Source organism: Hippocampus zosterae, chromosome 1 (genome assembly GCF_025434085.1).
Source record: "Hippocampus zosterae strain Florida chromosome 1, ASM2543408v3, whole genome shotgun sequence".
Classification (NCBI taxonomy): domain Eukaryota; kingdom Metazoa; phylum Chordata; class Actinopteri; order Syngnathiformes; family Syngnathidae; genus Hippocampus; species Hippocampus zosterae.
In genome coordinates, this window is record NC_067451.1 from 23,434,849 (window position 1) to 23,461,374 (window position 26,526).

Below are 26,526 nucleotides of genomic sequence, written 5' to 3' on the forward strand. Positions count from 1 at the left end.
ATAGATTGTGTTTTAAATCCAAACTGTTGACTGAAGTAATCGCCCTGGACTCTCCCACCTGTCAACCTTCACTCCTGAGAGGCTCCACAGCTCTGTTGTCCCACTCAACTTGATGTTGTCCATGTATTCAAAACAGGTCCCCTTTATCACTTCCTCTAGACTGGGAAAGAGTATGTGGGGTGGGGGTGGGGCGGACGACACAGTGTCACATCAGCCATCTGAGTAGCGTTTACCAAGTCATTCTTCATTTAGATTCCATTTTTAAATTAACATTGTCAAAATCCTCAGAAATTCAGATTACAAACCGTAAATAATTCCCCAATTTATGTAGTCCGCCATGAAAGCACGCTGATTATCTTTGCTTTGAATCAATATAGAACATTTGATTTTAGTTTGGAATACAATGAGCAACATTTTTGCCCATGTTCCGACATTTTACGGACCAAACCAGTAACTGATTCATGTTGGTGCTTTTTCTATACTCTCAATTTGAAATAATGTCCCGATTTTGAATAAAGGGATGCAAATTTGAACATGTTTTTTAAATCGGATGCATCAATTGACAGGCATACATACACTACTGTCTCCTAACGTTCTAAATGACCGTTTTGCATTGTAAAGGGGTTCTGGAGGTCTCAAGAAAAACTTTTCAATTTTTGGTCTCTGTCCCTTCACGGGGTGCTACAGAAGTACAGCTCCGTATCCTCTGTTCACCTGCAGGTAGCAGTGTTGTCCCAAATAGCTAGCTGCCAACCGAACATCCAATAAATCCCAGTAGAAGAAGAACTCATGCTGTTTTCATTTGCTGGTCACAAAACCAAGTTCTGCTATGTTAACCTGCATTTTGAAATAAAGGTTGGGCTTTTTCGAAATCAAGATAATGTGGAGGTTAAGTAGAATCCGACATAAAGCTGGCCGAGCAGGCTACAGCCTTGAGGAGTTACGGGTAAAGAGGCGAGAGCATGAAAAAGGTATATGTGTGTTCTTTGACGTAATTTAACGAATGAATGTAAAATATCAAACGCGTTCATCTTGTCGATGTGATTAGAGTGAGATTTTGTTTGTTTTTTGCCATTGTGTCGAGACACGGTGGTTGTTGTAGTTGTTTTTTCTCTTGTACAGTGCAGTTCCATATCACAGTAAAATACGTCCATAATGACTAATAACACCTCTAATGGGATTGCTCAAAAGTAGGCATTAATTTTCTGACTAAGTGGTGTTGCCAGGGAATTTCATTCAAGGATTGAGATGGTACAAGCTACGTTGACCTTATGTATGAATGTAAAAGTTATTAATCTCTGACTTTCTCAATAGGGACAGAGAATTGCCCGAACCGTATTAATCTTTTGTTACAGCTGAATGTATACAGCCCTTATATTGTCTGCCACTGTGTAGTTTACACTCAAATAAAGTCTATTTCTGGGTTCACAGAGCTTCTCAGATATAGATTTGTCAATAGCTTGAGTGTCATATTGGCAAAAGCTGTCAGCTGGGTGAAATGGGATTTTTGGTCCCGCAGCCCTTCGTCAGGCTCGCCGAGACAGACAATTGGTGAGCAGGAGACTCCTACTGAATGAAGATGAGGGGCAGCAAGAAGCCATCAGGCACACTTGTTCAGATGAAAATGTGAGTAACAGCGATATATTTAGATCAATTAATGTGAAATGAAAACAAAACCAAAAAAAAAGATGTCCTCTGTGCGCAGGATGTAGTCAGTTTGTTCCACAATCTTCAGCACAGCAGTCCAGAGAGAGAAGCCCACCTTAAAACCTTGAGTAAATCTCTACGTGACCTGTCTGCTCAGCTTATCTTCATCAAGTAAGCGAAGGGGCTCCCTTCTATTTTTCTGGATGTGGCCTTCCGTGGAAAAAAAGTTTGAACCGCTCTGGTTACTCTTTCTTGCGCATCACTACACATGCATTCTGTCTAGGCAAGAGAACAGTATCCACGTGCTGGTTGGACTCCTCACCGGCCCCAACACTCGGTGCCGCCTGCAATCTGTCTGCTGTTTCCACGAGCTGTCTCACTCTCCTCACCCCAGCGTGACCACAGCCTGTCTGCCTGCCACACCCTACCTCCTCACCTACCTCTCTGGACAAAGCACCAGATTCACCGTCAGTAACTTTTCTCCCCACACCCAGTTTCATAAGACGGAACCATTCAGCTTTGTTTTTGTGTATTCACAAAGGAGTTATGTCTCTACACGCTTGGGAACTTGTGTCCGGATAGTGATATTGTGAGAGAAAAACTTCTGGCTCAGGGAATTATACCAGCACTTGCCTGCTGTATCGAGGTACAAAATTCACCATCATAAATACTTGAATTGAACACCATAAAAACGTGCCTGAAACCGTAAATTGTAATTATAATGTATGTGTCCAGAACCAGAGGCATAACATGGCAGTGATGGAAGCTGCGGGTTTTACCCTTTCACAGCTTCTCCAAGCCAAAGACGCATCAGAGAAAATTATCCCGTAAGCACCTCAACTACCACATGTATTGTTTGTATGTATGCATGGTGATACAAGTGGGCAAACTGTTATTATTATTAATAGTAGTACTAGTAGTATTAATGTTATTTTGTTAGTGGGGATGGTAATGATGACGGTGATATAATAATATCAATAATATCGATAAGTTAACTGATGTTGATAAGTAAGCATTGAATAAAATGAAATGAAAATTCAGTGATGCAACAGATAATATTTATTTTGTGGAAGATGCCGCTCAAAAAATCCTTTGCAGGCAACTTTGGGGTGTACCTTTGCTGCTTTTTTTCGTTGTTGTGTATCATTTACTTATTCATATTGTAATTGTCAGCGTTGCACAGCCTGTTGTTTTTTTGGTCAGATTCTCCACATTTTTGCATTACGTTTGCTATGTCAAACACTGGAGGGTCCACTGTTGTCGCCTCGTGGTCTCTCTCACCTTTTACAGGTTGGTTCTAGCCTCCAGTTTACCCTCACACCTATTAGCAGTGCTGACACCTGACCAGAATTTTGCCCTGGCCCCCGCCATTGAGTGTGCATGGTGCCTGCACTACCTCACGTGCAGGTGAGTGCTGTTGGCTTATCTCAGCATGAATGTCAATCAACACTAATTTATTTAAGTGTGAATAAAGACGTGACTCTTCTCTGTTGCTGTCTTTTCTGCAAAGTGGGGAGGATAACCGAGCTCTGTTGGCCTGTGGGGCTCTGTTGCAGTGCAGTATGCTGTTAGTGTCGCTGGGTGGCGCTGTCGCTCAAGGAAACAAAGCGGAGGGAGTTGAACTGGTAAGGAAATGTTTGCATATTGTCAGACACTTATCTTAGTTGCCGACGTCATCATTATTCAATATTTTGGCGAAAATAAATAAAAGATGTACAATTTTTAGAACACACAGTATTTTTTTATTGGGGCTTTTTGCTTTCACTTACCTGTTCATCCATCGGATTGAAGTTTTTGTTAAAGGTCAGGTATGAAGGAAACGTGGCCATCCATCTTTTGAGTAATACTTAGGGCTAAAACTATTTCAAGCATACTTTTATCAGGTTTTTTTTTGCACGCAGCCCACCCAAGTTCATAGTTAGGCCCATAGGAATGCCCTTAACTACGGAAATGCTTTTGTTTGGCGGCAAGTGACGTCATTTACAGATTAATGCGTTGCTCTTTGCCATTGTTATCGAGTTATTTGGCCAAAAGTCTCGGCGCTGTGTGGCGATGCACTTTTCACATATAGGCAAATAATTGTTTGAGTGCCCAAAAGGAATGGGGCATGTACATGGATCAGACAATAGGAACGATACAGTTTCACACTGGCAAAGCGAATGAACTTCACACCAGTCTCGACGAGCGTTTTATGTTACAAGCACTTCGAAATCCTGTTTTCTCAACCAAATTTGCAAATAAGGTAGGTTTGTTAATCAATGAATAACTCTCGCTGTTGTTTATGAAAACATTCGATTCAAAGTATTATATGTAAACTGTACATGGATGTAATCCTGTACAAAAACATTCAAACTATATGAGTGCATGGATGGAATCCTCTGTCATGGTTTACACTGAACAATGCTGCTGATATAATGTGCAAAGTGACCGACAATGCAACTGAACTACCTTAGCAATGACAATATAGGACGCCAATCCAATATGAGTTGTGCTCTCAGGGCTCGGGGGAAGACCAAGTAGCTAAACCCATCGTGCACAATTTACAGCACGTCACAGCAGTGTATTGCAAACAATAACACTAGGCTAATAACCGCAGCCTATATAGTTTTTTGTTTTTCCAATCCCGATGGGTCTCGTCTCCATTCCATCTTCGGCCGTTCAGGCACAACATTTTCCACATCCTGATTATCTGGCTCATTCATGTATGATCTAATATAGATGTTGCCAACAACGTCTTCTTCCTCCAACTCCTCAAACGCCTCAATCCCCTCTGATAAGTTTGAATCGATTTCTGACTGACTTAGTACACTTTCCATAGTGAGCCCCGCAATTGTTGTCTTGCAGTGATGTCACACTTCTGCGCTTGACGCTCGTCAGTATCTCACTCCAGGAAAACAATTACTTTGTCAAACTTACAAAATACTATTTCCTTTTCCATGCTTTATTGAAAGTATTTTGTTTAATTACTTTATTTGTGACATAAAAATGTTTCATTTGGGATTTTCTAAAATTACTTCAGAGTTGACCTTTAAATTATCAATTGAACAAATACTAAATTTAAGGTAAAAATGCTCACTTTTATGTTGCCTTGTACAGTACACCATTTTTTTATTTTTAGTGTACCAAAGTTGATGGCACATTATTTATTTACCGGTATGTATTTATTTATTGCTATGTTCACCCCCTCAGCTTGTGTGCCCTCTGCTGAGGTGCGTTGGGAACCTCCTGTCCTGCACAGCAGATGTCCCAGACGCTTGTTTGAGTGACGTTGGGCTCACGGTCGCTCTCTGTGCTCTGCTTCAAGCTTACGTCCAGACTCGGCCTTCTTTGGCCAGAGAGAGTGCCTGGGTCCTCAACAATCTCACAGGTTGTTCTTCATTCTAAACATATTTCAATCCATTTTATTTCAACAAAGTATAACAGCTCACAAGACCCGCAGTGCATTACCTGATGGGCAGCACTTTAAGTAACTGTAGACATCGACAGTGGATAAGAAGTCCACATGCCCCGGCACAAATGCTCGGTTTTGTGATTTTGAAAATTTTGACAGACTGTTATAAGAGGAATTGCAAACTTCTGCAACCAAATATCGTTTTTTTTTCTATTATAAATGTTGCATTGAGGCAACTAGTCTCTTTTTGTTTGTTGGAGATGTTTCACCTGTTATCCATTTCAAAATTTTGATTTATTTCAGTACTTTGGGCTCTTTAAAATTAATCTGAATGATTAGATTTTGTTGAAGGTCATTAAAAACAGAATTAAATGATGGTAGTCAAATTCTTTGTCAAATATTAAGGGTGGGACACATCTTGAAATTATCAATTTGAATACCATTACATCGAATAGTAGCTTGTAAATACTTTATGGTTTTGTTTTAAGGAAAATTCAACCAAACTGATTTTAAAGTGGAAAATGTGCAGAGCACTGAAATAGCATGATCTTTGTTGATAATATCACTTTGCTAATTACAACTGAAAGGATTACCCATTACTCTGTTGGCTCTGAAACATTTTAAAAATTAAATGAACATGCGATGTTAAGTGATTATTGGGATATGAGAATGTCTTATCGAGAGAAATATTTCTTTTTTAATTTAATTTTCTTTGTGAATGTTTCTCAAGTTACAGTAATGTAATGGCATGCGCATATTCAGTTACTGTTATGATGAGGTACTTTTCCGCACTCTCAAGGATTGTCTAATATTATAATTCCTGTTATGTTAACCAGCTCGATCCTGTCTGTTTTGTTCGGCCTTGATAACGCTCAACTTGGTCCCGAATTTGATCCAACTTCTTCCATTCTCTCAAGGCATCAACACAATGGTCTGTACGATCGCTCAAGTTAAATTTGAAGTGTTTTTTTTTTTTTAGCATTGTCACTTATATCTTAACAATGTTGGGCTCCATCACCCTGCCATCTCGCATTCAGATCCTGAGAGTCTTAGCAAACGTGGCCCACAAGAAGGAGTTCTGCATCCAGTTGGCTGAGTTCGGATTGCTCTCTTCTCTCTGTGCCACACTTAAAATGGCAGAGCAAGCGGTGGTGACCTTGAGTCTTGACATCCTTTTCATGCTCTTCGCTAGTGGTTCTCAAGTAAGTCAAACACTTCATTTTGACCCACTTTCATCAAATCATCTTCATTTCTCATCAGAGCTGCCTTATATTCTTCTTCAGGTGGTTGAGGACTTTGTGAGGGAAGGCGGCATTTCACTTCTTGAAACTTTTCAATACTACAGCGAAGAAGATGTGAGGCGAAAAGCAGTATACCTCCTGGAAGAACATGTTCTTTCTTCCTCCTCACAGTGCACTGTAAATACTCCCGTATATTATTTATCAAGTGTCTTCTAACTAGGAATTTAAAACTAAAGCAGTGTTGTGTGTTGCAGGTCAGCTGCATCCCTTCTTCTTGACGGCAAGTCAGATGTGGGCAGTGCAACGTTAAATACAAACGTATCAAAGACCCATCTGAGAAAGAAAATGTACTCATCACATTTTTTAAAAGGCAAACTAAGTTTTTAAATGTACTGTATATTCATCATTGATTTGATTGTAAATATGATCACTCTGGAGAATCAGCGACTTTTTTTTTTCCTGCACGCTAAAGGGTATGATAATAACATGGGCAAAAATACCCCCGAGTGTGAAAAAAAATCTTCATGCATTAACACCATTCTCACTCACCTGCCCTCCATACAACGAAAAAAAACCCTGTTGCTAATACAAAATCTTCTTTTCTGCTCTTGCCTCGCAATGAGATTCATTACAACGAAATCTAATCCAACGGCGACCTCTACTGCTTCGTTCGGAAACGGCAAGAGCAACCACTACACTGGTTTACACATGCGCAGTAGTCCAGGAAGTATTTGTTATTGTTACAGACGCAGCAATAACGTTGCGTTGCTAAAATGGCTACAAAACGGACCTTTGGATGTCAAGCAGCTAAGAGAATAAGAGCTCTGACGCTGGAAGAGAAGGTAAAAGTGATCAAAATGAAAGACGGAGGAAGCAAAATAAAAGACATTATCCAAGAAATTGATGTAAGTCAAAGTGAATGCTGATCGTAAATTTTGCAATTTCTTTCCCTTTTTTTCTTTCTACACTGACTATTTGAAGTGTCAAATAAGTTTATACTCATACTTATGCACAATTGGAATAAAAATAAAGAGTACACATACATTGTGTGTGTGTGTGTGTGTTTACATCCGAGATCAAATTTGCTACAGTGAAAATCCCCCTGTTGTGAAAAATTTCTTGCTGCAAACATGATTTCGTTGTAGAGGAGTTTCACTGTTCAACAAACATATGCCAAGAAAGTAAAATAAGAAATAAAAGAAGTTGTCATGGCAACTAACATGCAATGTATTTTGTCTGCCTCTCACCAGCTGGTTTACTAGTTTGCGTCATCCACCCCAACAAAGATTTATTTACGATTTACATCAAAAGTTGCAATAACCGACTAGGATTATACCTTTGGCCACAATGCAACGTGGTATTAAACTGAAAAGAAAAACCTTTTCCATTTTGAGAATCAGATGTTTTGGTTCCAATCAGTACTTATTAGGTGCCCTCAACACAATTGGGGAATGCAACTTTGGTACGAGCTGGAGTTTGACATGTTTTGGGGACTCCACAGCAATCACAGGATTGGAATAGTATGGAATAAAAAGTTCACAGGAGCAATTTGGTGATTATCCAGTAGGAGGAAAAACACTCTGACAGCTGCACAAAGTTGTATATTTTTTATGTAGCTCACCTCCATTTTAGAAGTGGTACGAGAATTCTGAACGAGAGCAGAATTGGAGTGGAAGTCATTTTCACCGGGAGCTGGCGGGGACAAGATAAGATATCCTTTATTTGTCCTGCATTGGGGAACTGCACAGCATGTACAGCATGTACAGCAGCAAGATTGGGTAGAAAGAAGAAAAACAAAGTCTTCACATTCACAAAATGAATGTTACTGTTTCGATGTACACCGATTATTATTATTATTACTTATTGGTTTATTTTAAATCCATGGTCCACAATTGTGACTGGACAGGCTTTTTCCTAGAGTGGGATGGGACAGGAGTTACCCTCAACTACGAGCTCTAATTTTAATATAGGGTAAGTTACACCTGAGTAGAGGTCTCAGGACCATCCAAACTGCAGTATCTATTTTTTTAATTGAGATTTATTGTCCCAAAAAATATCAATGTTCATGTAAAAAAACATAAAACTGAGATAATAAACAGTCAATATATTAGTGTTATATCATCTGTAGCAGTTTTCTTTTCTTTTCATGAAAGTAAACAAATCACTGTTAATGAAACAAGCGTTTTCAAGGTCTATTTTGGCACCTATTTTAAATTAAACCAGATGGTATGAGTGCAACCTCTGAATTGCATCATTTCAGTTGATAACATCAAAATCAGTATGCAAGAAAGTACAATTTTCTATACCGAACAGGGAACAGGGAAGTTAAACATAACAATTGCTGCACTAAGTACAACTTGCTTTAAATACCTTTTTTTGAAGGTGTGAAGAGATACAAACGAATCCTGGTACAAATTAAACGAGGAAGTCAAAATCAAATCGAGACCCACTTGTTGAGCTGGGCTCAGTGCAGTTGCAGACAGGTCTGAATTCAAACCACTGTGGACTCGCACATGCAGGATACAAGCGACTATTTGGGTTTAACAAGCCCCCAAAGCCCGGCGTCGTGGGGAATATTAGACCGGAATGAATGTTGACCATATGTGGTCTTTCGTTGAGCCGCATTACTGCCAATGTGTTGTGGGTCAAAGCACGCAGAGCACACCTGAGGGTTACTGCACCTAATCGCTGACGCTGCTCAAAATTTGGAAAAAGAGCATCGCAATGTCATGAATGTGAATCTGTAACTGCTTCATTAATGGGCCGTCAGATAGAATTGTGCATATACGTTGAAGGGGTCATTCTCATTTGCATTGGAATGGTGACACCTCGATCCCTGTTCTGGTACCATGGATGAGCGTATGTTTGTTGGTTCGATTCTCTACAACTTTGGTGTCGACCAAGGGAGTGTTGATGGCAGGAGAGTCAAATCTGAGCTTCGACTGTCAGGTGATGTTGTGATGAAGCTAAATCTGAGCTTCGACTGTCAGGTGATGTGATGAAGCTCGCCTACATCTCTCCATGAGGGTCAAAACTACAAGATATACCCAACTTTCTTTTCAGATGTTTTAAAAATGAGTGAAAAGGTCAATTCAGGGGCGGCCCGGTAGTCCAGTGGTTAGCACGTCGGCTTCACAGTGCAGAGGTACTGGGTTCGATTCCAGCTCCGGCCTCCCTGTGTGGAGTTTGCATGTTCTGCCCCGGCCTGCGTGGGTTTTCTCCGGATGCTCCGGTTTCCTCCCACATTCCAAAAACATGCATGGCAGGCTGCTTGGACGCTCTGTCTAAATTGTCCCTTGTTGTGAGTGTGAGCGTGGATGGTTGTTCGTCTCTGTGTGCCCTGCGATTGGCTGGCAACTAATTCAGGGTGTCCTCCGCCTACTGCCCGAAGACGGCTGGGATAGGCTCCAGCACCCCCCGTGACCCTAGTGAGGATCAAGCGGTTCAGAAAATGGATGAATGGATGGAGGTCAATTCAGTTCATGTCAGAATCCAGATCAACATGTCAGTTTTCAGAGGTGAGGGCTTTTATTTTAAAATGCGACATCAGATTTGAATGAAAGTGGTCTGGTTGGATAGCTGGGGTGCTGTAGTGTCCCCCAGACCTTGTCTGTTTGAGGGATAACTGAAAATATATTCTTAAAGATTTTTTTTTAATCGGGCAAAAAGAACTCAGGTCAATATGTCACTTTTCAGAGGCCTTTTATTTAAAAATGCAACATCAGATCCGAATGAGATTGGTCCAGATCGATAGCCAGGGTGCTGTAGTGTCTCCCAGACCTGGTCTGCTTGAGGGATAACGAGGATTCTTTTTTTTTTTAAAGATTTTATAAAAAATGGACGAAAAGATCTACATTTTAGAGTGCAGGTCAACATGTCAGAACTCAGGTCATCTTGTCATTTTTCAGAGGCCTTTTATTCCAAAATGCGACATCAGATCTGTATGAAGCTGGTCTGGTTGGATAGCCGAGGTGCTGTAGTTTCCTACAGGCCTGGTTTGATTGAGGGATAACTAAAATTCATTTTTAATAATCTTTTGAAATAAGGAGAGGAGGTCAAAATGTCATATTTCAGAGGCATTTTAATTTGAAATGGAACATTAGATCTGAATGCCAGTACTGTGGTTGGATACCGATGTGTCGACAACCTGGTGTGGTTGCGGGATCACTCTGATTCATTAGTTAATGATTTTTTTTAAATATCAGGTGAAATTTATGTAATAATAATAATACATTTTATTTATAAGCGCCTTTCAAGACACACAAGGACACTCAGAATTACTATTGACTTTATTTTCTATCTCCACTTGAGAATGCTTCTTGGCACCGTTATGAGAGTTCTTATTCTTCCTGGGTGAACGTATCGTTACCCGGCAGCCAAAGAAATTACTTATTTGATATTTTTATTAACTTATTTTAATCCAAACAATTGACGTCTATGCATTAGTCGAGTTGCTTTTAGTTTGAAGGTGGCCAACACCACTCGCCGGTGGCATACTACCGTAATGCACAGTATTGACAATCGCAATCGCGGCTCACTCTAGTGATGGGAATTCTGGCTCCTTTTAGAGAGCCGGCTCTTTCGGCTCCCAAATGGCTCCTAGGTTTTTTGTTGCTTAAATTAATTTAATACCAAAAATAACGCAATATTATGTGTAAAACGAAGTACTAATGCAAAAAAAGACATTATATCAAATATTTATTATTTATATGGCTTTATTTATATTCTTCTGAACATACTCAACATGGAGTGCTACAAAAATAAAAACAAAGTACAAAGACCCATCTCAAAACAAGGTCGTCAAAAAGTTCCAATCTCTGAATGTGTATATTTATAAGCTTTTAACTATTTACAGTAAAATATAAGTAAGCTTTGAATACCACACAACAAATTCCATCCATCCATCCATCATCTACCGCTTATCCGGGGCCGGGTCGCGGGGGCAACAGCTTTAGCAGGGAAGCCCAGTCTTCCCTCTCCCTAGCTACTTCTTCCAGCTCTCCCCGGGGGATCCCGAGTCGTTCCCAGGCAAGCTGGGTGACATAGTCTCTCCAGCGTGTCCTGGGTCTTCCTCGGGGTCTCCTCCCGGTGGGACATGACCGGAACACCTCACCGGGGAGGCGCTCAGGGGGCATCTGAATCAGATGCCCAAGCCACCTCATCTGGCTCCTCTCGATGTGGAGGAGAAGCGGCTCGACTCTGAGCCCCTCCCGGATGACTGAGCTTCTCACCGTATCTCTAAGGGAGAGCCCGGACACCCTCCGGAGAAAACTCATTTCGGCCGCTTGTATCCGGGATCTCATTCTTTCGGTCACGACCCATAGCTCATGACCATAGATGAGGGTTGGAACGTAGATCGACCGGTAAATTGAGAGCTTCGCCCTTTGGCTCAGCTCCTTCTTCACCACGACAGACCGATACAATGTCCGCATTACAGCAGACGCTGCACCGATCCGCCTGTCGATCTCCCGCTCCCTCCTACCCTCATTCGTGAACAAGACCCCAAGATACTTGAACTCCTCCACTTGGGGTAAGATCTCCTCCCCGACCCGGAGGGGGCACTCCACCCTTTTCCGACTGAGGACCATGGTTTCAGATTTGGAGGTGCTGATTCTCATCCCAACCGCTTCACACTCGGCTGCGAAACGCTCCAGTGAGAGTTAGAGAGCCCCGTTTGAAGGAGCCAACAGCACCACATCATCTGCAAAAAGCAGGGATGCAATACTGAGGCCCCCAAAACGGACCCCCTCAACGCTTCGGCTGCGCCTAGAGATTCTGTCCATGAAGGTTATGAACAGAATCGGCGACAAAGGGCAGCCTTGGCGGAGTCCTACGCCCACTGGAAACGATTCCGACTTACTGCCGGCAATGCGAACCAAACTCTGACATCGGTGGTATAGTGACCGAACAGCCCGTATCAGGGGGTTCGGTACCCCATACCCACGAAGCACCCCCCACAGAACTCCCCGAGGGACACGGTCAAACGCCTTCTCCAAGTCCACAAAACACATGTAGACTGGTTGGGCGAATTCCCACATACCCTCGAGAACCCTGCTAAGGGTGTAGAGCTGGTCCACTGTTCCACGGCCGGGACTAAAACCACACTGCTCCTCCTCAATCTGAGGCTCGACTTCCCGACGGACCCTCCTCTCCAGCACCCCTGAATAGACCTTGCCAGGGAGGCTGAGGAGTGTGATCCCTCTGTAGTTGGAACACACCCTCCGGTCCCCCTTTTTAAAAAGAGGGACTACCACCCCGGTCTGCCAATCCAGAGGCACTCTCCCCGTTGACCACGCGATGTTGCAGAGGCGTGTCAACCAGGAAGGGCCCCACAACATCCAGAGCCTTGAGGAACTCCGGGCGGATCTCATCCACCTCTGGGACCTTGCCACAGAGGAGCTTTTTAACCACATCGGTGACTTCAACCACAGAGATTGGAGAGCACACCCCAGAGTCCCCAGGCTCTGCTTCCTCCAAGGAAGGCGTGTTGGTGGAGTTGAGGAGGTCTTCGAAGTACTCTGCCCACCGGTTCACAACGTCCCGAGTCGAAGTCAGCAGCGCCCCATCCCCACTGTACACAGTGTTAGTGGTGCACTGCTTCCCCCTCCTGAGACGTCGGATGGTGGACCAGAATTTCCTCGAAGCCGTCCGGAAGTCGGCTTCCATGGCCTCACCGAACTCTTCCCATGCTCGGGTTTTTGCCTCGGCGACCACCAAGGCTGCGTTCCGCTTGGCCAGTCGATACCCGTCAGCTGCCTCTGGGGTCCCACAGGCCATAAAGGCTCGATAGGACTCCTTCTTCAGCTTGACGGCATCCCTTACTGCTGGTGTCCACCAGCGAGTACGGGGGTTGAATTGAATCCACGACAGGCACCAACCACCTTACGGCCACAACTCAGATTGGCCGCCTCAACAATAGAGGCACGGAACATGGTCCACTCGGGCTCAATGTCCCCCGCCTCCCCCGGAACATGGGAAAAGCTCTGTCGGAGGTGGGAGTTGAAACTCCTTCTGACAGGGGATTCCGCCAGACGCTCCCAACAAACCCTCACAATACGTTTGGGTCTGCCAGGACGGACCGGCATCTTCCCCCACCATCGGAGCCTACTCACCACCAGGTGGTGATCAGTTGACAGCTCCGCCCCTCTCTTCACCCGAGTGTCCAGGACATGCGGCCGCAAATCCGATGATACAACTTCAAAGTCGATCATCGAATTGCGGCCTAGGGTGTCCTGGTGCCAAGTGCACATATGGACACCCTTATGCTCCCATGGGCTCACCACCCATGAGAGGGTGCAATGTGAGCTGGGCGGCAGCCAAAGGCGGGGACCCTGGCGGTCCGATCCTCGGCTGCAGAAGCTAGCTCTTGGGACACACAACAAATTATAAATTAAAATTTGTAAAACAAAAAGAAAAAAAGCAGCATCCAGGTAAAGGTTTTAGCCTGTCTTTACCGACGATTGGCATAAAGAAAAACCAAGTGCCTCAGCTTTGAGGGGTTGATCCTGTTTCTCCTCTCTGTTAATATTTGCCCTGTTTTGGAGAAGATTCTCTCTGAGGGGACAGATGTTGCGACAACACACAGCCAACACAAAATGGATGAAAATCCCTTGCAATCATTTTACCCAGTTCCTCGTCAATTGTGTTCTGTTTTGGTGTTTTTATAGCTTTTTGCATAAAGTGGCTCATAGAGCTCTGGGTTGTACATCTAGGCAGTTGTGACATTGCAGCAGCAGCAACAGTTGCAGACACACTAGCACCTTCATTAATATCTGGTTCCCTTGCTAGTCTTTTCTCTTCAAATTGTACTGATGGGTGGACATTTCTGATGTGCCTGTGCAGGTTATTTGTGGAGCCTGATCTATGGGATATTTTAACCTTGCACAGTCTACACGCTGCCTTTGAACTATCAATTAAATTGAAATGAGTCCATATTTCATTGGGTTTCCTATTCATTTTCTCAACTTTCCACTTTCCACCGTGTTGTTTTTTTCACTAAGGAGCTCTCTCGTCTCCTCGTCTGTCTCGTTCGCGTGCTGCTCAGTGTGCTGCTGTGTGTGTCTCTTCTCTAACCCCTCCCCCTTCTCTAAACTGCAGCGCGCGCGCGCGTGTGTGTGTGTGTGTGCGCGTGTGTGCGTGTGTGTGTGTGTGTGTGTGTGTGTGTGTGTGTGTGTGTGTGTGTGTAACCCTCCCCTTTCCGGCTCCCAATGAGGAGTCGGCTCCCAATGAGGTGGGAGCCGTCTCCCATCGTTCACTTCAAAGAGCGAGCCGGCTCGTTCGCGAACGACACATCACTCGGAGGCTGGCTTGACCGCAGTCGTGCTTAGCTCCCTCTCTTAATGTCTAAAATTTCTCTCACTCTTTACCCCACCCACAACATTGCTCAACAGTTATTTGATGCACTTCTCTTTTCCAGTGAACGAGTACAGCGAGGTGGGTTGCTGCATGTGTCTCACTGTTTTTTTTAATCAAAATTTATATCAGGATATCTGATTTCATTCTCCAGTGCCAATCGCTCAAAATGAGGGGTGAATTACAAGCAGCCCAGCTAATTACTTGGGGTGGAATGCACATCTGGACAGGCTAACGTTGTTTTCCTCTTGTCTAGCTTCTTCAACATGGATTCCGCTGCGCCAACAACCACCACCACAGAGATCACAAGTGGTCAGAGAAAGAACTGGGATGAAGCCAAGGTGCTGATGTCCAGCAAACCTCTTCATCGCTTCGTCCAAAAGGAGCCTCAGAGTCTTGGGGTAAAACCTGTCCTAAGACTCGTGCTTTTGGTATAGTTTCTATTCTTGCAGGCAGTGAGACAGGATGCTCTTCTCACCACCAGGCTGTCATTCTGATCTGTGGCTGTGTTGAGTTCATGATGGGTTTCATCTTGATCAGCGAACCTCTGGAAAACTCCACCAAAATCTTAATCCCTTTCTGGCAGGGAGCTCTGGTATACTGCATACACATCCACAGTCGAAACTGCTCCGCAAACATGAATTAAATATCACACGCCCACAGCGACCCGGTATGGTGCTGTTCCAAAATCCAACTACAAAACATTTCCTTAAAACTGAGCCATGTATAAAAATCTCATTAGATGCATTTGTGTTAGATGAAGAGCCCACATGATAATACATTGTTTTTGTACTTTTTTTATGTAGTTGCTTATCTGTGGAAGCTTGTCTATCTACACCGGAGCACACCCTTCGAAAAGGATGGTAGGTTTATTTTAATATATGTAGTGTATCAGGTCAATCCAGAATTGGGAGACAATTTATCCATCTTTTTTTTGTTTTAATTGGTCAGTTATTTTACTTTTTGCTGTTGATGTTTTGTTTAGTTTTTTTCAACAAAAATAGCTCATCTCAGCAATCTATGATGCACTTTTTGACCCTTTTTTGGGTCATGTAATACTTGATTTTACTGTGTTTAGTGCAACCCAGTGAGAGACACTCAAGGACCTGAAAAAAATATATAACTGGAAAAAAAATCATCAAATGTCATTCAATCAAATCTATCATTTCATTTAAACAATGGAATTAATTTTTTATTTGAATACTACGGTAATTGAATTGTTATTACTGACAGAAAAGGGATTGCAACACAGTGATACTGTTAATAATTTCTTCTGAAGAGTGCATGCTAGCTACTTGAGATTTTGTTAATAAAAGTGATAGTTATATGTACTTTTTGAAAATAAAAACACTTTTTTGTTTCTTTATTTTCCTTTCATTTAAATTGTAAATGTGTCAGATCATTTTGCCTGACCCTATGTGTGTGTGTATACAGTGTATATATATATATATATATATATATATATATATGGTGGTCCAGTGGTTAGCGCAGGGGTAGGGAACTCCAGTTCCTCGAGAGCCATATCCTGCTTGTTTTAGGTCCCTCCCTACTCCAACACACCTGATTCAAACGATCAGCTCATCAGCAAGCTCTCTCAAGGCCTGAACAATTGAATCAGGTGTGTTGGAGTAGGGAAGGACCAAAAACAGGCCGGATATGGCTCTCAAGGAACTGGAGTTCCCTACCCCTGGGTTCGCGCATCGACCTCACGCTCCCTGTGTGGAGTTTGCATGTTCTCCCCCGGGCCTGCGTGGGGTTTTTCCCGGTACTCCGGTTTCGTCCCACATTCCAAAAACATGCATGGCAGGCTGATTGGACACTCTCAATTGTCCCTAGGTGCGAGTGTGAGCGTGTGAGCGTGGATGGTTATTGGTCTCTGTGTGCCCTGCGATTGGCTGCCAACCGGTGCAGGGTGTTGTTTTTTGTTTGTGGTGAAAGTTTGAGCCTGGAGCAAAAAAACATTTCATGTCTTCCAGGTGACTGTTTGTTTGGCCATGTATGTAGTTGCCATCCTGGGAATTATTGTCTCTGTGGGATACAGAGTAGTCTGCATTTCCAGTTATCGCTTTATCAGATACTATGTAGGTCCACGAGTGGGGCAAGAGTGGAACTACAGCAGAATGGTAAATGGCAGTTTAAACAAACAGATGAGCAGATTTTCCACAATGCCTGAACTAAAAAACTAAATATATTCTTCTTTCCTCTTTTAGCTGCAACTTTATGGTATTGAAGGCATTTTGTGCACTTGCTCCCTCTGCGTATCAGTGCTGCTCATCCTCTTGTCAGCTGTTGCACGCTTGGCTCTGAAATCAACACATACTCAGGTAATACTCTGTCTCCAGCAGATGCCAGCATTACAGTTGCAATTGAAACAAAGTCCAGCTCACTCATCCAACACACTGCATCGTTGGAGGTACTGTATTTATTTTAAAAGCGGAAAAAAAAATCTCAAAGTTGCTCACAGAAAAACATAAGGTGATTGAAAACAAAGGAAAGTGCAAAATATGTATGATGCCGTTTGACAAGTCATTTTATGTTAGTTTTATTAGTTTAAAAAAAGTCCCCAAATTAGTCAAATGTATCATTCTAGATATCTTTTTAAAAATATTATTATTCTTCAAACTCTTTTCAGGCACCAAACGATGTTGTTTGCACATTTGCCTCACAGCTCTAAGGTCCGGCTAACTCCAAATCTCCTGTCAGAAATGTTTAGCACGTAAAGGATATGGATGGACGTCCTATAACATGAAAAACATTACCACCAAAAACAAAACAACAAAAAAACAATTATTAGTCAATATGCACTGGCATATCATCGGAACCTTATAATGACAGATTTCTTTGGACACGATGATATCTTAGGAATGAGATTTATTTTTCATAGAGACTGTCTTTCCCTGATGTGACTTACCCGTACTCTGTATCTTCAACAGGTCATTTTCCAGCAAATTTCAACCCCACAGGATGTTACAACAGCCCAAGAATAATTATGATGGACACACACACACCCCCCTTCTCATGGTCTCACCACCCGTGGGAGGGGTCAAAGGGGTCGGGTGCAATGCGAGCTGGGCGGCAGCCAAAGGCGGGGACCCTGGCGGTCCGATCCTCGGCTGCAGAAGCTAGCTCTTGGGACATGGAATGTCACCTCTCTGGCAGGGAAGGAGCCCGAACTGGTGTGTGAGGCAGAGAAGTTCCGACTGGATATAGTCGGACTTGCCTCCACACACAGCCTAGGTTCTGGTACCAGTCCTCTCGAGAGGGGTTGGACTCTCTTCCACTATGGAGTTGCTCACGGTGAGAGGCGCAGAGCAGGTGTGGGCATGCTCATTGCTGTTGTTTGTGCATATGCACCAAACAGCAGCTCAGCATACCCACCCTTTTTGTCCTTGGAGGGTGTGCTGGAGAGTACTCCTGCTGGGGACTCCCTTGTTCTACTGTGGGACTTCAATTCTCACGTGGGCAATGGCAGTGAGACCTGGAGGGGCGTGATTGGGGGGAACGGCCCCCCCGATCAGAACTCGAGTGGTGTTTTGTTATTGGACTTCTGTGCTCGTCATGGACTGTCCATAACAAACACCTTGTTCAAACATAAGGGTGTCCACATGTGCACTTGGCACCAGAACACCCTAGGCCGTAGTTCCATGATCGACCTTGTGGTCGTGTCATCGGATTTGCGGCCGCATGTTCTGGACACTCGGGTGAAGAGAGGGGCGGAGCTGTCAACTGATCACCACCTGGTGGTGAGTAGGCTCCGATGGTGGGGGAAGATGCCGGTCCGTCCTGGCAGACCCAAACGTATTGTGAGGGTTTGTTGGGACCGTCTGGCGGAATCCCCTGTCAGAAGGAGTTTCAACTCCCACCTCCGACAGAGCTTTTCCCATGTTCCGGGGGAGGCGGGGGACATTGAGTCCGAGTGGACCATGTTCTGTGCCTCTATTGTTGAGGCGGCCAATCTGAGTTGTGGCCGTAAGGTGGTTGGTGCCTGTCGTGGCGGCAACCCTCGTACTCGCTGGTGGACAGCAGCAGTAAGGGATGCCGTCAAGCTGAAGAAGGAGTCCTATCGAGCCTTTATGGCCTGTGGGACCCCAGAGGCAGCTGACGGGTATCGACTGGCCAAGCGGAACGCAGCCTTGGTGGTCGCCGAGGCAAAAACCCGAGCATGGGAAGAGTTCGGTGAGGCCATGGAAGCCGACTTCCGGACGGCTTCGAGGAAATTCTGGTCCACCATCCGACGTCTCAGGAGGGGGAAGCAGTGCACCACTAACACTGTGTACAGTGGGGATGGGGCGCTGCTGACTTCGACTCGGGACGTTGTGAACCGGTGGGCAGAGTACTTCGAAGACCTCCTCAACTCCACCAACACGCCTTCCTTGGAGGAAGCAGAGCCTGGGGACTCTGGGGTGTGCTCTCCAATCTCTGTGGTTGAAGTCACCGATGTGGTTAAAAAGCTCCTCGGTGGCAAGGCCCCAGGGGTGGATGAGATCCGCCCGGAGTTCCTCAAGGCTCTGGATGTTGTGGGGCTGTCCTGGTTGACACGCCTCTGCAACATCGCATGATCAACAGGGAGAGTGCCTCTGGATTGGCAGACCGGGGTGGTAGTCCCTCTTTTTAAAAAGGGGGACCGTAGGGTGTGTTCCAACTACAGAGGGATCACACTCCTCAGCCTCCCTGGTAAGGTCTATTCAGGGGTGCTGGAGAGGAGGGTCCGTCGGGAAGTCGAGCCTCAGATTGAGGAGGAGCAGTGTGGTTTTAGTCCCGGCCGTGGAACAGTGGACCAGCTCTACACCCTTAGCAGGGTTCTCGAGGGTATGTGGGAATTCGCCCAACCAGTCTACATGTGTTTTGTGGACTTGGAGAAGGCGTTTGACCGTGTCCCTCGGGGAGTTCTGTGGGGGGTGCTTCGTGGGTATGGGGTACCGAACCCCCTGATACGGGCTGTTCGGTCACTATACCACCGATGTCAGAGTTTGGTTCGCATTGCCGGCAGTAAGTCGGAATCGTTCCCAGTGAGGGTAGGACTCCGCCAAGGCTGCCCTTTGTCACCGATTCTGTTCATAACCTTCATGGACAGAATCTCTAGGCGCAGCCGAAGCGTTGAGGGGGTCCGTTTTGGGGGCCTCAGTATTGCATCCCTGCTTTTTGCAGATGATGTGGTGCTGTTGGCTCCTTCAAACGGGGCTCTCCAACTCTCACTGGAGCGTTTCGCAGCCGAGTGTGAAGCGGTTGGGATGAAAATCAGCACCTTCAAATCTGAAACCATGGTCCTCAGTCGGAAAAGGGTGGAGTGCCCCCTCCGGGTCGGGGAGGAGATCTTACCCCAAGTGGAGGAGTTCAAGTATCTTGGGGTCTTGTTCACGAGTGAGGGTAGGAGGGAGCGGGAGATCGACAGGCGGATCGGTGCAGCGTCTGCTGTGATGCGGACGTTGTATCGGTCTGTCGTGGTGAAGAAGGAGCTGAGCCAAAGGGCGAAGCTCTCAATTTACCGGTCGATCTACGTTCCAACCCTCATCTATGGTCACGAGCTATGGGTCGTGACCGAAAGAACGAGATCCCGGATACAAGCGGCCGAAATGAGTTTTCTCCGCAGGGTGTCCGGGCTCTCCCTTAGAGATAAGGTGAGAAGCTCGGTCATCCGGGAGGGGCTCCGAGTCGAGCCGCTTCTCCTCCACATCGAGAGGAGCCAGATGAGGTGGCTTGGGCATCTGATTCGGATGCCTCCTGAACACCTCCCTGGTGAGGTGTTACGGGCATGTCCCACCGGGAGGAGACCCCGAGGAAGACCCAGGACACGCTGGAGAGACTATGACACCCAGCTGGCCTGGGAACGCCTCGGGATCCCCCGGGGAGAGCTGGAAGAAGTAGCTAGGGAGAGGGAAGTCTGGGCTTCCCTGCTAAAGCTGTTGCCCCCGCGACCCGGCCCCGGATAAGCGGTAGAAGATGGATGGATGGATGGACACACACACACACATATTGAGTTACTTTCAAAATCTAACAGGTTCCAATACTGCATGATGTACAGTATCTCTATTTTACTTTTACAAAGCCAAGACCTTTCTTTGATGACACTGTTGAGTTATTCATTTAACGATGAGTTCATTCATGTGATTATATTTTGCATCTGCCCAGAGCCTTTAAAATCACTAGTGCAAACTAGTGCACGTTACATACAGTATTATAGTGTATCTTTAACCAATCCGCTTTAAAATTCCTCCTGCTGCTAACTGGCCCACAATAACAACAGTATTTTTTAGTCCTCTGATTGGTTGACCTGAGCAAGCCATGTTTGCCTCGCAAAATACTTCTGTACCTATTTGTACATGTAATATATTTCATAATGTCTTATTGAGTATGACATACCGTATTTGATTCACACTTTAAAATGTTTTCGTCACTTTTGATAAATATTGATCCTCAACTGCCTCATATAATGAATATATGCAACACTGTTCTCGACTGTTTTATGCACTGATGGCGACTTGAATTGCAAATGATGGTGGTGGACTAGAGGTGGCTTAAATCAGTTAACCCACTGAAGGCCCAGGTACAATGTAGTAAAACAGTGTAGCCAACAGAAGAGGAACCTTTTTTTAATTGATCACGCCACTTTTGTCTTGCATTCCTACTTTATTTCACAGCAGTATGGCCAAAGGCAGCATCATGACAGCTTCAATGTAAAGTACCAGTATGTGTGAAGGGCCAGAAACTTGTGGGTATTTTTCTCTTTGACACAACCAGAAGATAATTTGCCTGCATGTGAATGTGCCAAATGTCTATTTGTAAAATGTGTCTATGGAGCACTTATGTTTAGTTTCACATCATGCAATAGATGTTAAATTTGACTGGCATTCATATTTTGCACAGTAGCTTTCAGCACTTTATACACACAGCAAATTGGATGCATTTATAAATTACAAGTACCATAACAAATCATTTGTTTTGCATCGATAATGCAGATGAAATTCTAAAACTGCAATATTTATTATTAAAGATCTGAACCATTGTCAAGGTAGAATTTCTTAATTAGGCCCAATTCAATAACTTTTGATGGTCGGAAATTAGACCAGTGGCTTCTATTATGCAAGTTAGCTGGAAGCATATTCAAACGTGTTCAAGGTCTTTTAGAACAGACTATACTTTTTTTTTTTTTTTTACCAAAACAGACAACATCCATTGCCCTCATGAGTGGTAAAAAAAAACCCCATGTAAATTTAAAAACAAACAAACAAAAATTCATTTGGTCACTTAATTTATTTCTTTAAGAAGGCAGCAGTTCAATGTAATATGGCAATCTTTCCTCTCGATGACGTCCATTGTTCAGAGGTGTTTTCAGGTCATCCATATTTGGTCTTAGTGCATCATCACTTGAGGTCAGAGCATTTAATAGACATAGTTGGTTGTGTACAGAGACTGCATGGAGGCCTGGTCGGCCGAGCCTGTGGCCTTGTACTCTCCTTTAGCAGCCAGGCCGTTGATCTGAGGAGAGAGTTAATCATCAGCCATGTTACCTGTGCAACATTACGGAACAAACAGCTTCTGACAAATCATTTACCAGTCATAATAAAGTTGGGTGATAAGAGTGGGTTAATACTCCCACGTGTGTTTACTCGACCCCCCCGCCCCCCCCTGGCGAGCCCCTCGTTGTCGCTGAAGCTTACCATGGCCCTTTTGCAGAAAACTTCTTGTGCAGTGGCTTTGTTGGCAGCTTTTCCTTGCCAGGCTGCAAGAGTGGACGCCTGCAGCGCACGGCCATATGAGAAGGTGAGCCTCCAGGGGCGATTGAGCGGCACTTGGTTGATGGCGTTCAAGTTGAGCGAGGCCTCTTCCTCACTCTGGCCCCCAGACAAGAAGCAGATGCCTGCAAGGTCACAGGAAGTGATGTTGACAAATGATGCAGTGAGTCGCTCCTTATGTACTGTCAAAAATTAACTACAAATGTATCTTTAACTCTCTATACTAGCGAGATACAGTGACAAGAAGAACAATAAATACTCATGGCAGAAGGTACAGTACATGAAAAACTTGTGTACCCAGTCTTTGCTCCATTTGTTGGTGGCGTGTTGTGAGATGTTTTGGGAAACATTGTCCGAGTGTGTGTCTTCACACAAAATGCTCACCCGGCACAGCGGCTGGCACTGTGCGCCTCAGAGCAGTCACCGTAGCCATGGCGACCTCCTGAGGTGTGAACCTCTTGGTGCAGGAGTGTCCAGCAGTGACCATGTTGGGCTTCAGCAGTGTTCCCTCCAGGTAGACGTGATGATCAGACAGAGCCTTGTACACAGCAGCCAGAACCTGAGGAGACGCATACTTTTCAATATTCTATTTTAGGGGGAAACATTTGCTCATTTAAAAGTATACAACAGATGGCTTTCCCACCTTTTCTGTGACATACTGGCATCTCTGCAGGTCATGGGTTCCATCGGGAAGAATCTCAGGCTCCACGATAGGCACCAGTCCATTCTAATCAAAGATAATATGTTTGAATTATATCCTCCAAGGAAGACAAACACCACATGCACAGCGACGAGAGTGGGCGATGCCAACCTGTTGACAGATGCTGGCATATCTAGCCAACACGTTGGCATTCTCGGCAATGGCAAGAGGTGTGGGGCAGCTGTCTGAGATCTTGAGCACACATCTCCACTTGGCAAAGTCACAGCCGTCCTTCTTGTACTGGGCACAGCGCTCTGAGAGGCCATCAAGACCTGCGGAGAAACAGAAAAAGGATCATAGTCATCTGAAGATATTTCGTGACGAAGACGCAACTGGGATCATTTTTACCTTGTGTGGTTGTCTCTCCATCGGTTCCATTCAGACCAGCTGTGCCTTTGTCCACCTGAAGGAGGAAGCTGTCATTAACTTTCAAAATAAGGGCTGATGAAAGGTGAGCTGTGCCTCACAGTCAGACAGATAGAGTGCATCTCTGTCCTTCAATGAATTATCTACAGAAGGGAATACATCTACAAGGTCCGAATGTAAACCACACACACAGAAAAGTGTCTCGGGCCAAATCAGTGACTATGATGGTACACCTATTAAACACCTGCTGTAGCATCTACACTAATCTATTATTGCACTCCACACTAACTACAGGGCTAAAATGGTACAGGTAAGCTGTAGTGTCTCATTAGGTTGTGTTGTTCCCTCTTTGAATGAATGACTCAATTGGAAAATCAGTCCAAATACAAATCAAAATGTCTAAAATCTGACTTCCCTTTTCCTTTAATTCCTGTCACTGTCTGTCATTAAATGGACATGATTGGCATCAAGTCAAGTTTTTCATTATCTCATGGGACAATTGTGCTTCACCTGTTGTTGTTGTCTTGGCTGCTAGCGACTTAAAATGTAGAGACTTGTCATTTTCCTAGTCTAGCAACAACTGCAATGATCAGTGAGTCCAATATTTTTTAATAAAGTATTCTGTCAATTAACCCATCAAATAATCAGCTGAATTAATTTTTTCAGTCGTAAAAACTAAGATGTGCATGGAGGTTTGTACTATTTTTCTCTAGTTCAGTGCATGATCCTCCCCTTCTAATGTAGTATGTGACTTTGAATGTGTATGATGTTTGAAGGTGGGACCTGGCCTTGTCTGACCGTCTGCGTGATAAGTGACTTGAGAGCTGTGGCCATTGGCGGCTGCAGATAATGAATGTGCTTACGGTGTGTTGTTTGTTTAATGAAGCAATTGAAAATGTGGATGTTGCTGTGCTCGACTGTCTGCAGAGGCATTACATTTAATTCTAACTTGCAATGGCAGGCTATATTAAATTGGCTAAAATGAATACGTGCCTTTGTGGATGATTGTAGACACGCTGTTGTGGTGCATGTTGCCTTTTATTTTTTTAATTAGGTGTGAAATGGTTCCATACTTTGCAAATTCTCAGTTTTGGCTTGCCGTCATGGCAATTTACTACTATAACGCAGTGACAGTGTGTGTGCCAAAATTTCCATGGGGCTGAGATTTTGCTTCAGCTTTGCTTGCAATCAAATCATTGGAGTTACTGTATTCCATTCAGTGTTGCAGCCTTAGTTGGTACTCTATTATTTTCTCCCCTTTTAAAAATTGCATACATATATCGGTGAAAGTCAAACCACCACCCATCACAAGCCATCGACACCGCTACACGTAAAAAGATTCGTGAGAGCTTTGTCCACTCACCTTGATGCCCACAACAATGCCCCTTTCTTTGATGACTTGTGGAAAGGGCTTTCCGTTGTCTGACTTCTGGTAGAGCGTTTCGTGGAACAGGATGACCCCTCCTATGGCGTTAGGGACGGGGTCAGCGGATGTGAAGAGGAGGTCGCGGAAGCAACGACGGTTTTCCTCGTTGTTCTCCACATTGATCTTCTGGAGACGCTTTCCCATGGTGCCTTGAAGGTAAGAAGAATAATCAATGATTGACTCACAGCTTTTTTTTTTTTAATGACTCTTGCTCTCATTTGAACTAACCGGTTGACTCATCTGCGGCCAGGATTCCTTTTCCCGGGGCCACAATCCTCTGGGCGATTTCCGAGAGCTCCTTCTTCTGCTCCGGAGAGAGGGATGGAAATTGCTGAGTCATCCTGGAGAGGGGACAAACTGGTTATTTAAGAAGTGAGCAAGCCAGGCTATTCAGAAAGTATGAGGAAGATGTATTTTTTTCTCTGCCTAATTGCGGGCCTCTCTTACATCACCTCTGTAAATGTTTGTTTTCATTCAACGTCAATACTTTTTTCCTCCCAAATGTGCAGCCCTTGATGGGAAGTAACCAAGTAGAAATAGCTCAATCCTGTTCAAAAGTAGATTTTATTGAGGTACTTTGCTTGAATATGTCATTTTGTGATGACTGATTTATACCTCTTCCTCCCTACATTTGAAAGATTTATACTTTCAATCCCTTCATAAGAAATATGTGTGTCACGACCGACATAAAAAGGACAAATAGAAAATGGTGAACCTCAGTTGAGATCTTGGAATCTTATGAGGAGGAAAAACAGGGCCAGTAGTGACATGCTGGACGTGAACCAGGGGAGCGGTTACAACGACAACACAAATGATTCAGAGAAGACGAACTGATTTCCCATCGATGGCCATATTTAAGCCACCAACAAGTCTTGCGTTATCGGCTCAAAAAATAGTTGGTGGTCAATGCTTGGTGTCTTTGTGTCAGACCAAAAAATACAAAACAGCAGTTTCTGGCAATGAAATGAAAACATTTGTATTTCCTTATCAAAATGGCTCTTGTATAGGACTGATAGTAAAAAAGAATATATATAACATCTACGATTGTACCGGTACTTAAGTACATCTCAGAGGCTGTACAGACAACAGCTTGCACTTTTCTTGCACTAATTCACGTGATTTGCATGTTTCAATCATGCTCACGATACAGTACTCGGTTAACGAAATATCCACAAGATCCAGCTTGCACAAGCACACAGAACTCGTCGAGCAAGTTTTGGAAACTAAACCGCAGAGAAATACTGCGGTTAAAAATGCATGCTGAATTTCATGAAAAAACACCCTCGCCTCTGTCCACCCCACTCTATGCACAAATATAGAAGAGTAAAAATGGAACACTTACTTGACAGGAGCACCGATGTGACGTGGAATCACTCAAAGTGAAGGCAGAATGGAGCGCCCAAAGGTGAATTTAAGCGTGAGGAGGAGGCGCACCCGATGTGATGTGGCGGGGCGTGCGGCCACCCCGGAAATGCAATTGGCCCAAAGCGGATAGACATGGGCGGCGTTAAGAGACATCAATCATGCTCCTTTGTGGACTTCGGGGACAGTCCAGGCAAGCGTTAAAACAATCAAACGGGAACATAATGTGTCAACAGAGCAATAAGTTGACGCTAGTATGTGCCAATGTCGCAATACAGGATTCTCCGCTTGTGGAGATGCAGGAAATT

At 44.4% G+C, this 26,526-nt stretch overlaps 2 protein-coding genes across 4 annotated transcripts; one reads left to right on the top strand and one right to left on the bottom strand.

Moving 5' to 3' along the window:
• Nucleotides 1-747: 747 nt before the first annotated feature.
• On the top strand, nucleotides 748-17,646 carry tmco6 (transmembrane and coiled-coil domains 6). Of its 3 annotated transcripts, none has more exons than XM_052080882.1 (19): nucleotides 748-971; nucleotides 1,520-1,626; nucleotides 1,706-1,818; nucleotides 1,931-2,114; nucleotides 2,189-2,293; nucleotides 2,383-2,474; nucleotides 2,938-3,054; nucleotides 3,158-3,272; nucleotides 4,837-5,014; nucleotides 5,875-5,969; nucleotides 6,076-6,240; nucleotides 6,322-6,456; nucleotides 6,534-7,121; nucleotides 14,888-15,032; nucleotides 15,116-15,226; nucleotides 15,438-15,494; nucleotides 16,608-16,754; nucleotides 16,842-16,955; nucleotides 17,565-17,646. In XM_052080882.1, exons 1-13 carry the CDS (start codon nucleotides 881-883, stop codon nucleotides 6,555-6,557), a joined length of 1,521 nt encoding a protein of 506 aa, XP_051936842.1. In that variant the 5' UTR covers nucleotides 748-880; the 3' UTR covers nucleotides 6,558-7,121; nucleotides 14,888-15,032; nucleotides 15,116-15,226; nucleotides 15,438-15,494; nucleotides 16,608-16,754; nucleotides 16,842-16,955; nucleotides 17,565-17,646. The 3 variants fall into 3 exon arrangements, with proteins under 3 accessions (XP_051936842.1, XP_051936850.1, XP_051936859.1); XM_052080890.1 differs by having other exon boundaries at nucleotides 3,209-3,272; nucleotides 17,565-17,640; XM_052080899.1 differs by having other exon boundaries at nucleotides 2,437-2,474; nucleotides 17,565-17,640.
• Nucleotides 17,647-21,863: 4,217 nt separating this feature from the next.
• Nucleotides 21,864-26,367, bottom strand: aldob (aldolase b, fructose-bisphosphate). The gene is made up of 9 exons (XM_052081159.1): nucleotides 26,199-26,367; nucleotides 25,085-25,197; nucleotides 24,794-25,005; nucleotides 23,413-23,467; nucleotides 23,176-23,336; nucleotides 23,008-23,091; nucleotides 22,749-22,923; nucleotides 22,290-22,489; nucleotides 21,864-22,107 (listed from the first exon to the last, which is right to left on the bottom strand). The coding sequence occupies exons 2-9, from the start codon at nucleotides 25,194-25,196 to the stop codon at nucleotides 22,012-22,014; spliced, it is 1,095 nt and encodes a 364-aa protein (XP_051937119.1). The 5' UTR covers nucleotide 25,197; nucleotides 26,199-26,367; the 3' UTR covers nucleotides 21,864-22,011.
• Between the last annotated feature and the right edge of the window lie 159 nt (nucleotides 26,368-26,526).

What these genes read in the sequence shown, in the direction of transcription:
- tmco6 (XM_052080882.1), top strand. Translation starts at nt 881, where the DNA reads ATGTGGAGGTTAAGTAGAATCCGACATAAAGCTGGCCGAGCAGGCTAC. An exon ending in GAGGCGAGAGCATGAAAAAG is followed by an intron (nt 972 to 1,519) that starts GTATATGTGTGT and finishes TTGGTCCCGCAG; the next exon opens with CCCTTCGTCAGGCTCGCCGA. An exon ending in GCATCAGAGAAAATTATCCC is followed by an intron (nt 2,475 to 2,937) that starts GTAAGCACCTCA and finishes CACCTTTTACAG; the next exon opens with GTTGGTTCTAGCCTCCAGTT.
- aldob (XM_052081159.1), bottom strand. Translation starts at nt 25,196, where the DNA reads ATGACTCAGCAATTTCCATCCCTCTCTCCGGAGCAGAAGAAGGAGCTC. An exon ending in GGCCGCAGATGAGTCAACCG is followed by an intron (nt 25,006 to 25,084) that starts GTTAGTTCAAAT and finishes CTTACCTTCAAG; the next exon opens with GCACCATGGGAAAGCGTCTC. An exon ending in TTTTCTGCAAAAGGGCCATG is followed by an intron (nt 22,108 to 22,289) that starts GTAAGCTTCAGC and finishes CTCTCTCCTCAG; the next exon opens with ATCAACGGCCTGGCTGCTAA.